The 14,486-nt window shown below is 51.9% G+C and overlaps 1 protein-coding gene across 1 annotated transcript; it reads right to left on the bottom strand.

Annotated features, from left to right (window-relative positions):
* Positions 1-2,096: 2,096 nt before the first annotated feature.
* Positions 2,097-10,260, bottom strand: FGF8 (fibroblast growth factor 8). The gene is given in 7 exon segments (XM_008490410.2): positions 2,097-2,245; positions 2,248-2,280; positions 2,283-2,382; positions 3,445-3,551; positions 7,781-7,961; positions 10,051-10,087; positions 10,180-10,260. Coding segments are annotated over 7 exon segments (639 nt in total). The 5' UTR covers positions 10,212-10,260.
* Positions 10,261-14,486: the final 4,226 nt, after the last annotated feature.

The following is a 14,486-nucleotide window of genomic DNA, read 5'->3' as shown; positions in this document are numbered from 1 at the left end:
TTTTTTGTTTGTTGTTTTTTTTTTAATGACATATTCAGCTTTTTTATTTCGGCATCCTTCCATATTTGAGACCACTCCATATCTGAGTCCCGCATCAACTCTTCAGAGCAAGACCCAGCACTTCAGCAGGGTATGATGTATGAAGCATGCATGTGAGTATGCATCAAAGGAGGGCACACAACAGATCATTTTGCACAGACATCAAGCTCATCTACACCAGAGGGGAGCAGATACCAACCACATTTCTCTTGGAAAGCCTCATCCCGTGCCTAGAACCAGTCACCCAGGCTCTGCTGTATTATGCCTGCATCTAGCCTGAAATGTGTCCATACCCGCAGGGCAAAAAGCCAACATCTATCCATTACACCTGGAATTTACTGCAAGGAAAACCATAATTTCCACAAGAGTCATCTGGAACTGAGATCTTGGGACCCTTCCCACTTCCCACCATTGCTCCCTTCGGAAGAGTCTCAGTCCAAGTGGCAACCTCAGCCCCATCCTGCACCTTGCAGTTCTCCTCCACACCTCTCCAGTCCACCTCCCCAACCCAAGCCCTTCCCTGGAAAGCATCAGGCTGCTAGGCTAATACAAATTTTTAATGCACATATTAAATAAATATTTCAAATCATTTCATATTCAATTTATACACAACCAAAACAAAACAAAAAAATCCTCAAGGAAACAAAACCCAATCAAAATAGATTGGATGATAAGTCACCCCTGGTTCTGGCTCCTATCCAGTGTCTTTGTTTGCCCTCCCCATGAAGAATAATTGCTTTAACCCTTTGGAGAGAATCACAATCCCAGGACAACATATGCAGCACTGGGCTGGCTGGGGATGTTAACTCAAGAGATTTCATGTTTCTTTTGGGATTTTTTTTTTCCTAAATAGAAAATTTGGCTTCTTTCAACACAGAAATTTTGAAATAAAACCTTTCCTAAAAGGGCAAAGATGGTGGTATTACTCACCAAAGAGCAAACCTAGAAGAGAGAGTTGACAATGCCATTGCCAACAACAAAGTGAATATTGTGACAAAACCAGCCTGAAAATGGCTCCACAGTAACTTGTAAATTTTTTTTTTTAATTTTACAGTGAAATAGTCCATCTGATAAAAAATATAAACAGAAAAAAATATTGATTTTTGGTAAGAAGTTCACATTTTCCATATGGAAAAAAAAAACCAACACAAAACAGTTGCCAGCCCATTTCACAGCAGCCATAGCCCACTGCCTCACCTTAGTAGTTTAAAACAAACCAAATGCCAAAGATGCTCTCATGGGTAAGAGGTACCAAATCAGTTCAGGACTTTCTCTGGGGTATTCATCACCCCTGTCCCTTCCTGAGAAAAGAATGAGTTGGGAGTTGGGAAAACAGCAGCATTTTTGGAAGGATGCAAGCAGCTTTCCACAACCCCTTACTCAGCTGAAGAAGTAGGTGCATCCGAGACAGGAAAGCATCCAGCAGTCTTCACCAGGGCATAGCAGCCAGCCCCCCACAGGCAGTGCCCACACATCACCCAGGCTGCAAAACCCACCCATGAGACCTCAGGCCAGCTCTGAAATAAATCCCCCTCCTTTCAATTTTTTCTGACCTCTCCATCTTCTCCAGCAAGCATTATTTCAGTTCATTTAAGTAGCACATTGCTCCCAGATTTGGATTTCTGTTTTTTTGTTTGTTTGTTTTAAAAGGCAATTTTTTTTCTCCTTTACCCCTAGAGCTACAAAAACCAAAACAAAATTACAAAAATAAAACATGACCCCAAACAGACTAAAACAGTTCTAAGTGAAGGACTCTTCCCCCTTCACCTGTCTTTCAACATCAACATTTCATTTCTTTTGAAGTTGGAGTACAAAAATAGAGCCTCTTTTTTTTTTTTTTTTTCCTTTTTTTTTTTAAAAACCAAACAATCCCCCCAAATTATAAACAACTAGAGCAGGTAATTATTTTTCCTCCACCCCCCCTCCCCCCCCCTTTTTTTTTAATGTTTTTTGTTTGTTTGTTTGTTTTTTAGTACCCATCTGGGAAAGTCTCTACATAAAGTCCACCATGCTCAGAGAAGAGTCCTCCAGGACAGGTGCAGGCAGAGTCAGGCAAGTCAAGGGCCCACCCTGGAGCTGGAGTTTCTAGTCCTTTTACTTCTTCGATTGAAGGGGTAGTTGAGGAACTCAAAGCGTCTGTGGGGCTCGGTGGTCTGGTGGCCCTTGGGAAGCCTCTTCATGAAGTGAACCTCCCGTTGGTGCTGCGGGTCTTGGAGCCCTTGCGCGGGCGGCCCTTGCGGTGAAGGCCATGTACCAGCCCTCGTACTTGGCGTTCTGCAGGGCTGTGTAGTTGTTCTCCAGAACAATCTCCGTGAAGACGCAGTCCTTGCCTTTCCCGTTGCTCTGAGAAGGGGAGAGAGGGGTGAGATTTATGCACCAGGATCTTTGTCAGAAGCTTCTCCTTGCTACCCTCAAACTGGGGTGTCAGCAGGGTTGCAGCACTTCTGGGCTGCCTCGTCCACCTCTTCTGCTGAGGGTCAATATTGCCAAAATTCTGCTTTTCCTTTGAAAGCTGTGGGGAACAGGCACTGGGGCACAGGCAGATGCTGCTCATTGCAGTTCACTTCCCCAGTGTGATGCCAGCATCGGCCTGCAAGCAATGCAGCTTTTTCCAGTCTTAAATGCCACTGCATCCATAAGGGGATTTTTGCCCACTCTCATCCTGCCCCCATCCATGCCAGGGACTGGATTTCCCCACCAGCATGACCACACAGCAGCAACTCACCCACCCATTCTATCCTCCCTCAGGGTCTTCAATACAGGGGGGGCATCAAGAGCAGAAGAGGTGACACGGAGTCTGTGGGGACATTACCCACAGCTGCAGGTGGCAGGGAGCATAAGGGCAGCTAGAGGCTGAGCTCCTCCCTGTTTTGAGCAAGTAGTGGGACCAGGGAGGGGACCCAAATCATCCAGCCCCAGGGAAGGAGCTGCCACTGAAAATCCTCCCAGACAATTGCTATCCCAGCAGGATTTTGCACATACAGCCACCTCTGCCCCCAGGGAGGGAACATCGGGGCTCAGAGGGAGCGTGACTAACTGGTGTGCGGCGGGGCCTGGCCTTAGGGCCAGCCCCATGGAGCATCTTAACATTCCTAGCACTTGTACCATGTAATTGGGGAGAATAGCCCAGCAATCCGCCTATTTGTTCAGGGAGATACAAGGACTGAGCCCCACAGAGCACCCGCCCTCCTCCCTTGCTTCCCTGCTTCCCTCCTGCCACCCGGGCTGCAGGATGGCTCAACCCTCTGCCCTCCAAAGGGGTTCCCTGGCTGAGCCCCCAGAACCCCATCCCACTTTCCCATCCCCATGGACACGCTCCATGTCAGGCAAGAGCTTCTTCTCCCAGCAAGCTCCACTCAGCACCCACGATGCATCCCTGGCTCTCCCTTGATCCCAGTGCCCTACCTTGCCAATCAGCTTCCCTTTCTTGTTCATGCAGATGTAGAAACCTGTGGCTGCCCCTTTGATGCGCACACGGCTTCCAAAGGTGTCTGTCTCCACGATGAGCTTAGCTGAGGAGAGCAGCAGGAGAAATGGGAGAGGGAGGTCAGAAAGGCAGAAGGGCTCTAAAATGGGGCATGCACAGGGATGGAGACCCCTGCAATGCTCGTGCTGAGTGGGGAGGCAGCTGGGCCAGAGACAGCCCCGAAATGAGGGCATGAGATTAAGAGCCAGCCTTGGCCCCTCTGCCCTGTCACTGTGTCTCTTCATAGTCTTGGTCACATCCCTTTGCCACCCTGAGCAGTGTTAGAGCAGGTGCAGCTCTGTTTTGCCCTGCTCCACAGGACTCAGTAGTCCAGGTGCTATAGAGGTGTCCCAGAAGGGAGGCAGGGAGCAAGCATAGCATGCACCAGGTGGTGATGAAAAAGCCAGTTGCCCTGCAGACAGAGACAGGTCTGGGTAAGCCTGCAGGCAGGAAGCAAGCAGACACCCTCTGAAAGTGGACAGCATGCTGCCAGCTGTACCCAGCTCAGGGGACCCCACTCTGCACATCTCTGCTGGGACAGGGCTGCAGGAGGAGGAGTGACTTTGCAACTGGCAGGGTAGGCGTGAAGGGTACGGCCATCCTTTTAATGCCTTTCACCTTTGCACAAGTCGAGAGGGCGTATTGATTTGGTCTCAGTTTTTTAATGGAGGCATCGATCGACTTCCGAAGGAGCTATGCAAATCGCCGGGTCGATGGGCCGCCTATAAATAGACCTGTCACCTTCCCTGCCTGCCTCAGCCCTGGGAACCCGAGCCTTGGAGCTCATCCATCCCCCGGGAAGGAGGAGGAAGGGGGCAGGACATCCTTCTACCCAACCCTGCAGCTGCTGTCCCTAGAGCCAGCTCCCCTCCCTGGGGCAAAGACAGATGGGGATGGTTGCTACCTGTTTGCAACTCAACAGGAATGTGCCAAGCACCAAACATTCCACCAAGCACTGAAAAGCTATCTGGCGCTACCCCATCTTACCACCATCACCTCTTGCCCTTAGTGCCACAAGAGCAATTTGGCAAGGCAATTGGAGTGCAGCCTGCAAAGCTTTCAGGTCCATAGCTGTGTTATGGAAACATGCCCACTGATCTCTTATTTCTCCTCTCCAATTCCTGCAGAAGGGCTGTGCAGTTTCTCAGGACTGGGGTCCAGCCCAGGATGCTCAGCCACCTGTGAGCCCCAGAGAAGGCAGTAATGAAGCTCTGGAGTGGGTGGCTTTACAGAAGGATAATTTGAATGGCAGAAGGTGGCTTCGGGCACACACACAAACTAAAGTGAACATAAATCACACTAAGCTAAGAGTGAACTGCTGATTCTCTGTCTCTGCATCCCTCGCATCATGGGCACTGCTGAAGTCAATGGCACCAAGAGTGAGGACAAGGAGATAACAGCAACTGAGCTGAGCTATGGAAAAAGACATTCCAAAATTTTCTGGGACTGACTTAGTTCTGCCAGGCAAGCCAGGCTCAATGAAGATGCAAGCACCCCCTCCCTGCACTCTCGTCTGCCAACATCATCCTGCAGCAACTGCCCCATGCCCACAGCTCCCCCACCCCCAGTCAGGCACAGACTGAACTCAAGAAATCTGGGGAGATCCATCTCCAAGCTAGAGCAGTCCATCGTCACTGTCCAGAGCCTGGCACACACCCAGCTGCAGTATTCTGCAAATGAAGCACTGAGACAGTGACTCCCTATTTATCTGTATTGGGAAGAGGGTGGGGTGGGAGGGGGGAGTGGGAATTGATCTCTGAGGCAGTAAAAGGTTTGAAGAGAATTGATTTTTCTCTCTGGGAGATAGAAAGAGTGGAGAGGGAGGGATGGAGGAGGAGAGGGGGAGGCCTCAGCCCCAGCAGGCACAAAACCCCACCTCAGAGATGGACATTGCTTCTCTTTGGGCCTTTTTCTTCCTCCCCCCCCCCCCTCACCATGATTTACAGCTGCCAGCCAGCTTTGGCCCCCTGCACAAGCCCGGCCAGAGCACAGCTCCAGCCTCACCAGCCACCAGCAGTGGAGGACGAGAACAACCTGTCCCTGAGGACTTGCACCCCCCAGACCCATGTGGGTAACCCTGCAAAATCCATCTTCAACCAGCAGAAAAACCCAAGCACAGATGAAACCAGAACATCAGCAGGAAGCTGTGCTGATGTCTCTGGATGCTCGCAGGGTTTGGTCCAGATTGCAGACACTGGTGGTTTGTTCAGTGCAGGCATGGCCTGAGAGGGAAGAGCCAAGCTCTATCGGCCACCCTCCTTCCCTTAGAATTAAAAAAAGTCAATCAAATATTGACAATTAAGACAGATAACTGAAAATGCCAGACTCGATGTTAAGTCGGCTGTAAAACCGTCAGCATGGCGAAAGGGGTCATCTGCAAAAATAAATCAACCCCTTTTACACGCCCATCCCCAAAAATGAGATAAAAAAGCAGAAGGAAGGGCTCAGGGAGGAGGCTCCTTTTTTTTAAAGTGAATTTCTAGATAACATTTGAGGGGAGTCCTTTTTTTTTTTTCCCTTTTTTTGGGGGGAAAGGGGGGTGGAGCTTGATGTTTTCTACTCTATTCTTTCACTTAAGTGACAGATTTATCCCAGTAAAATTATGTTTCATGCTCAAACTTTGAAGGGAAAGTGGCTACGTAAATGCTGAAAAAATGCAGCGAGACACACTTGATCCCCCAACTGGACTGCGAAGAGGAGAAAGTATTCAGGAAATGTTAAAAAAGGTGAAAGTAAGAAGCGTTTTAATAGTTCTTCCAGACATGGGGGCCTCCCTAGAGATTCATATAGAACAATCCTGAACCTCTATTTTAACATTTACAGACTTGCAACTCTTTTAAAACTTTACATCTGAAAAACTGCTTGTTCTCTTTCTGGTTTAGATCAGTCTTCATTTTCCTCCTTAGCTCTTCAAATGCTTAACCTTTTTTTATTACATTTTAATAGAGTTTTTCAAGCCACCACCAGTCCCCTCTTCTGGCCTTATTTAAACCTGGTCATTATTTAAATATGCACTAACTGCCTTTTAAAATCCAGGCATTATAGGACTAAAACAAGATGGGATTTTTTATTCTTTTGCTTAAGAAATTAACTCATGTCCTTGCAAGCCAGAGCTGCTCTAGGGTGGGAATAATTCATTTGGAAGATTAATATTGGATGTATGGAATAACACATGGATAGAATCTGTGCTTTGCTTGAACTGCTAAATTCCAGGCTGAAATTTCCAGCCAAAGAAAAAGAAAGAGAAAGGGAAAAAATAATAATAATTTAAAAATTAATAATAATAATAACAACAACAACAACAACATATATAGAAGGGGAAGGAAGAAAAGCATTTCTACTAATCTGCTCAAACAAGAAAGGGAAATTGCGGCTAACACCAAAGAGAAACTGTTAAGATTCAAATGTACAGCACACAAGAACACCGCCAGCTCCCTGGTCTGGGTGCAGGATCAGGCCCCTAGCAGCTAGCCCTATGGTGGTGCTGGAGCTTGCTGGCCCCACTGACCCCTGTGCATCTTTTGGCCATGCCAATGTGTCATTAGCTCACACAACCAAACTATCTGGGCTTTAGATGCCTCCCACAGAGGGATCTGACCCCTGCCCCACGTGGGGAGGACGTTTTGGGGAGGCAATGCTGGGGTGATGGCAGAGGGGCTACAGTATAGCCCAGGCTCTTGCACTTTCAGAGTCCCCTCACCTTTGTCTCTTGAGACACAACAGCATCTTTGCCTCCAGTCAACTGCCTCACTGACCCCCATTTAGAATTTGTTTTGAGAGGGGAAGAACAAGGGGATGTGTCATGAAAATGCAGCTTAAGGCAGTTCTAGTTCAGGGAAGGTTTCCAAAGCAGCTATTCACCTTCTCCCCACTCCTTCTCTTTTTAAACTTTCCTTTCCATTTATTTTCCAAACAGAATTCTCAGAGACACTCAGCTCTGCAAAGACCTGGCCTAAAATGACGGATGCTGCTCAGTAGGTCATAGCCCAGAGCCCTCTGACTCAAGTGCAAAGCAAAAATGAAAAAGAAAAGAGCAGAGCCCATCCTGTAAGCACTGATTCCCTCCCTTGGCACAGGGAACCTACCCTCACCTTGTGTCACACAGCCACTGATTGCTGACTCTTATGTTCTCTCTTTACAAGCCCCCCACAAGCTGAACGATTTTAATGATTTCTGGCTAACAAACAGGACGGAAATCATCAATTGTTGTGCTGGGCTGCAAACACTTCCCCAGCTCCCCCCCCTCCTCCACCTGCCCCAGTCACACATCCTTACCGTGCACATCCCCATCTTCTGCCATCGCATTGATTTTCTTGTTGTCCAAGATCTGCACATGTTTCCCACTGGTCCGGCTGTACAGCTGGTAGGTACGGACAAGCCGCCGGCTGAGCTGATCCGTCACCAGGCTCTGCTCCCTCACATGCTGTGTAAAATTAGGTGGGGACTGAACAGTTACCTTTAGGAAATTAAAAAATATACGACACACCATTATAATCTCTACTCCTCAGAGGGGTGAATGGGCTGAGCCGAGATCTCTGGCCTCCAGCCGGGCTTTATGGGGAGGCACAGAGCCAGGACCATGGGGCTACCTCCTGTGCCTGCAAAGCCTCCCTGAGAGAAGGAGCATCAAGCCCTGGGACACAGCAGCTAGAGTCCTTTACAGAGTTGTGCCCACTACAGACATGCCCGAAGCAGAGGGGTGCAGGTGGCTTAGGGTGAGACAGGGCTCAGTGACCCCAGAGACCTCCTTTGGAACTGAGCAGGTCCCAAAGTACCCAAGGTGGGCGTCAGTCTGGGTGCTGCTGGAGAGGGTCTGGGGCACCTGAGCAGGATGGCACTAGGTTGTCCCCCCAAAGGCCTGACACATTTCTCCCACGCTTCTTTTGCCTCTTCAGGAGCACACTTCAGCTCCTGCTGGACACATACCCCAGCTGCTGCCCCATCAGCTTCTGCAGCTGCCTTCCCTCTGGATCCCAGACTCTTTATTTGCTCCCAAGCACCCCACTTACTGAGCACTTTAAATACATAGTAACCAGAGAAGGCAGAGCTACAAAGTATAAGAATTATAACAAAAAACATTCCCAGCCTGGGTATTTGATGGCATAAAACCTTAAGAATACTAACGCACTGCCCGTGTAAACACATCCCTCATCCTCCCGCAGCTGTTTGGTGCCGGCAGCCAGGTTGCCCCCAGCCCCGGCACACCAAACCATTATTCCCGAAACCGCAGCTGAGCCTGCCCCCTCCAAACCCGACGCTGCTGCTCTTGGGCTTTGAATGGTTTTCATGAGCAACCAAACCTGCTCCCCCCTCGGCCCTGGCTCCCGAGCTTGCACAGAAGTCTTTTTCCCCCTCATCTCAAATCCCTCTTTTAAGTCTGGAAAGTTTTGCTGGTCCCTGACATTTATAAAGATGTATTTCTGAGCAAATGTTAGGAGCTAGCTCCTTTCAACATCAGAAGCCTAGGACTACCCCCTAGCACCCCCACGTCAAATGGGAAGATTTCCTCTCATCTTAAACAACAACAAAAAACTCAATAAAAGCAAAAGCTGCTGTTCTCCCAAGGCTGGCTTTATAGAGGTATGTCCCCTTGACAATGTCATCTCTCTCCCTCTGTTTCTGCCTGTGCATGTGTGTTTCCTATAGACGGGTTTTGGATAATGCAGCAGGATTCTCTCCCCAGCTCTGATGAGGGTACCATGTGGAGAAGAGGTCATTAACCATGCTGCTATTTGGTCTCCATCTTATACTCCAGAATATTACAGCTATGATTTTATACAACTGCACACTCTCAGCACTTTGTTCCCTCTACTTTTCAGATGGAAACTCGGTTGTTTGTTTGTTTTTTCCCCAAGCTTCAAGGAAAATAGCAATAATTAAAAAGGTAGCTTAAAGTGCATTTTAAACAAAGCTTCTACACCTGTGATCTCAGGGCAAAGGGAGGGCTTCACCCCGGTTTGAAGGCGCACCGCTCCCAGCCACGCGTGCCTGCCGGGATGCGGGTGTTGCACAAGCTCTTCCCGGGCTCTTTAATCTATTCCCGACACTTCTGTTTCTAGCAACACAAACCAGCGCTGCTAAAGTCTGACACTTAAAAGCTGAATCAAAACCTACGAATTTTAGTAAGATTTTAGTAGGGGTTTCTTTTTTCCTTCTTTCAATGCCATTTTTCTTTTTGGATGAAGGAGTGCAGGAAAACAATCCCGGACAAGAGGAACGGGGATATCCACAGTGCCGTTTAGAGGTGGGGGGATGGAACCTAAAACTACTCGAAAATAAATCTGCACAATTCCTCGAAATCCCGAATACTCTTTGCCTTGCAGCCCGAGCCCTCCTCACCTTATTTTGCAGCCTTGAGGGGGGCGGGAGGGGTGTGTGCTCCCTCTCGACCTCGGCTTTTTACAGCCGGGCGACTTTTGTCTCCTGGGTTTTAAACTGTTTCTCTTCCCTCCCTCCCTTCCGAGCCCGGGGCACTCTCCGGCGGCTACCAGGCACCCCCCATCCCCAAGGGGCGAACAAAGCCGGGCGGCCAGGCGGGCACTTACCTGGGCTTGCAGGCAGAGGACGAACAAGTGCATTAACCTGGGAAGGGGGGAGAGAGAAAGCATGAGAGAAGTGTGAACCGGAGAGCTTCGGGCCCGGGGCGTGGGGGGGCCGGGGCTGCTGATACTCACACGTAGCTGAAGAGCGAGGAGCAGGGGTCCATCGCGGTGCCGGTACGGGGCCGGGAGCCCGGGGCTCGGCGGCGGTGGGTAGCGCCTGGGGTGGGGGGGCACGGCGCGGCGCTGCCTCGGCTCCTCGTCTTCTCTCTCCACTACCGGCGCGTCCTCGCCCCGAGGAAAGGAGGGCACAAGCGGCTACAGAGGGGAAAGGCCCCCGCCGGCCCGCCCGCTCGCTCGCCCGCCCAGTCCCCGGGGCGTACGGCCGGCAGCCCCCCGCCGCGGGGCGCCCCCCGCCGCACTCCGCGGCCCCGCTGCCGCCCCGGGAGGCGGCGAGGCCGGGACGAAGCCCCGACGGCGGGGACGGGCGCGGCTTGGGGGCGGCCGCCGCCGCAGAGGGAAGCCCGGCCGGCCCCGCTGCCCTCCCCAGCCCGGCGGTACCTGCCGAGGGGGTGGCGGGCCAGGTGTCGCCGGATTCAGGGCTGGCACTAAGAGCACGCGGCAAGCCACCGGCGGGACGTCCTCCCCGCCCCGTGCCTCAGTTTCCCCATCCCTAAAAGAGCGTTAAAGGGCTGGGAGGGAGGGGACGTCGGGGCCGCTGTTTCCCCGCTGGGGGCTCGCTGCTCTGCGGGCGTGTTGTGGATTGGAACCGGGCGGGAGAGCCCTCCCGGGACGTGCCAGACATTAAAAGGATTACCGGGGGGTGGAGGGGTGGGCGGGATGGAGGGGGTTGGAGTTTCGGGAGGGAGCGAAGCTGAGCAAATATCGCAGCCAGGGTGGGGAGTGGGCAGGGGGACCCCCCTCGAGCATCCCCGCCGGGCGCTTACCTGGTGGGGCGGGCAGGAGCCCTCAGGACCAGCGGTGCGGGGCCATGGGGCCGGGCAGCGGCAGGACGGGGCTCAGCCCCGCAGCCCGGGCAGGGCCGCCGTGGGCTGCATTGTTCCGGCGAGCCCCGGCGCTCCCGGCCCCGCCACCTGTTGCGCACCGGGGCGGGGGCTGCGGCGGGGCTGCGGCGGGCGGCCCCCGGGGCCGGTACCTGGCCGAGGCCGGCGCCGCCTGCTCGGCGCTGAGTGACAGCTGCTAATTTGCCGGCCGTGCCCCGCTGCCGGTCCCCGCGCTCCCTGCGCCCTCCTTTATCTTATCAGAGCCCATAATTACAATTGCTATTTTGTTTCCTCGAATCAGCAATCAGCGCTATCTGCCGCCGCTGGAGAGGCAGCTCCTGTCAGCCGGCCTCTGAGTGACAGAGTGGCGGCTGCACCGCCACACACGCGTGCACAGCCCGTCAGCACACGCCTGTACACCCCCCCGCGCACACACACACACACACACACACACACCCTCACACCCATGCAGTCTCTCCACCGTGCAGAGCCTTCCATGCACACACAGCTTGCACACGCATGCAGCCTTTCCCATGCAGCCCGCTCCTTCCTACTTGCATCTCTCACATGCACAGTCCCCCTACACACATGCTGCTCACCCCTCCAGCACAGACACACACTTTCCTCCTTGCTCACCCCTACCCCAAAAATGCCTTACACACATAAGCAGAGTCCAGCTGCAGTTGCAGGATATTTCTCACACACACATGCTGACATCCAACTTGCACATTTTCCCCCTTGCACCTAGCAAACCTGGACACATGTGCCCCTTAACCTCTCCTCCCAGCACACTCTGCATTTCCCCCAAAACACTGCCCACAGTCACCTCCGGAGCTGGATCTCCCAGGGGTGTCACCTGGGCTTGCCTGGGCATCGTCACTGCCGGTGGCAGGGGAGGCTGGGCACTGACCCATCCCTGGGCTGACCCATCCCACAGGGCTCCAGGAGAAAACCAGCCCCTGCATTGGTATCATCAGTCCTACCACAGCGCAGGGAGGGCAACTGCCTTGTTCTGCCTAGAATTTCCCACAAAATCAGCTCCTTGTGCATTTTCCTTCCCTTTTATCTTAGTGCAACAGGCTAGAATGATACTTCTCATGTCTTCCTAACTGTAGAAAGAAGTCTTGGGACAAGCTTGGGTTAACTGTAAGACTTCAGGACTACCACAATGGGCAGGATGGGTACTGAGAAGGTTTGCACAAGCAGCAGACTCACTCAACTCACTGGTCCAGCATGTGCTCTTGAAAAAAACCCTGTGTGCCAAGCTGTGACAACAGCTGATGTGCCATGGTGCAGGTGAGGCAGCTCCCCATACGCACCTCTCCAGGCTGTCTAATGAAAACCAGGCAAAACCAAAGCAGGCAGCACTGGACATTCTCAACACTCTAAATTCAGAAAATCCTCACTATTTTATATATATACAAAATTAAAAAGGGATCTAGGCACTGCTTCTTTCCTAGATGCTGTTCTTGCTCACCAGTGACCACCCTGCTTTACCTCCTGTGGGTGCAGGGTCATGCCACATGTTACCCTGTTCATTGTGTTCAGCAGCACAGTGTCCAGAACAGCCCAGGCTGCCTTGAACCAGGAGATTTATGGTGTCCCATAAGGGGTTAGAGGCAGTTGTGAGCTGACAGCCCCGTGTGCCCCCTGCCCTCAGCAAACAGGCTCAAGTGCCAGTCATGGCTGTAAAACCAAGCCAGTGTGGGATCACTCAGGGTTAGCCACACTTTGCCTGACAGCAGATGACAGATAGTGCTCCTGATGGCCATCCACAGGCCCACAACGAAAGACCTCACAGCCTTCATCCCACCCTGCCTTTGGGCAGAGAAAGAGACATGAGTGGGCTGGTGACAGTGGCTGGGGACAGCCAGCATCATGGCTGCTGAGCTCATCCCATCTCTGCTGCTGCCTCAGCTCATGATCTGCTCCTTGAAGGTAAGTCAAGTGTCTGCACAGAGGCATTTTCCTCCTTTCCCTGGTGCTGCCCAGCCCACTAACGGATCACCTGTGTTTGTATTATAAATGACACACCTCTCTTTTTATTATTTTTTTTTAAGTAAGAAACAAACCATTTTGGAAAGCTTCTCTCCTGTGCAAGGCAGCCCAAAGGAAATCAGCCTGCCTATCAGCTCTTTTGCAGGCCATCTGAGCTAAGCTCCCTGGTCCCTGGGGTCACTCCCATCCCCAAGCACTGGGGTTAAACGCGTTGTCTGGCTCTCCTGTGGAGGTGGAGCAGAGAAACACCAGCCTGGTGCTGCTGAGACCTCAGGCTGGGCAGCTATGAGGCTGGTGGAAGAAATCCTCTCCCAGTAGAAAGACCTGTAGTGTCCCCAGTATTTCAAGCAGTCATGAGGCTGTGATCCCTGTAGGAGGCTACCAGCATGATCCCATAAGGTCCCATTCCTTTGCCCATTTTCCTGATCTGCAGAACTGTGACAATGTTTAAGCTGGACAGGAACAGGAGTGTGTTTTCCTCAGCAACTGGCTCATGTATTTTGCTCTTCAGGGAAGTTAAAAGCACTGAACACCGGAGATGTGAGCTGCAACCCCCTCACACCTTTTCCCATAAAGCTGTGGGTGCCCAAGGGCAACCCAGTGGCTCCAACAACAGAGAGCATGAGCAAAAAGAGGAACCAGGATACAGAGATGGTTGTCCCAGCCTGACTGGGGTCTAGGCTTGCTTTCAAACTTTCCCCACCTCCACCTCACCTTTGCAACGCACATAGGCTCCCCTGGAAGCCAGGAACCATGGCAGCAGCTCCTGGAGCAGCCTAGATTGCAGTCTGGCAGAGCAGAAATGGATTTGTAGAGATGGAAGAAGCAGCAGGCAAGGCACTCTGAGACCTCCTGGAAGAGGGCTACATGGACAGTGTACAGCAGTGGCTGGAGCACAGGGAGTGTTGTGGGGGTCTCCCACCATTACCCTTGTGACCCTCAGCACTCACCCCTTCAATGGGTCCACCCCAGCACCATCCCTGTTCTCTTCCAGGATGCCTTCACACACCTGCAAGACACAGCCAGGTCTCAGCTCTGACTTCTAACCTGCTTGGTCTAGGACATCATCCCCATTTGGTTCAGTCCATGTCAGAAACTGTCCACAGATGCTCCTTCTTCTACATGGAGGTCAAAGCCAACAAGGTGGCTGTTACCATCTCTTCCCTGAGCACCAGTGTGCAGCCTCACAACTAGCATCATTTATTTCAGAAAGGCCCACAAGGCTTTAGGTTCAACCAGTCCAAACTGGTCTTCTCAAAGAGGAGAAAAAGGCTCACAGCAAACTGAGAGTTCACATTACAAGAACAGGCTAGGGGGATTTGGGGTGGGGGTAGGCAGCAAAACACCCACAAAATGTTGGCTTGAGCATCTCTTTACCTGGGGAAGCTATGAGACAGAGAAGCAAGCAGGACATTGCTGTGTCACACAGAGAAGAGCCAA

Source organism: Calypte anna, chromosome 6 (assembly GCF_003957555.1).
Source record: "Calypte anna isolate BGI_N300 chromosome 6, bCalAnn1_v1.p, whole genome shotgun sequence".
Lineage (NCBI taxonomy): Eukaryota > Metazoa > Chordata > Aves > Apodiformes > Trochilidae > Calypte > Calypte anna.
This window is presented reverse-complemented; position numbering and strand designations above follow the sequence as displayed.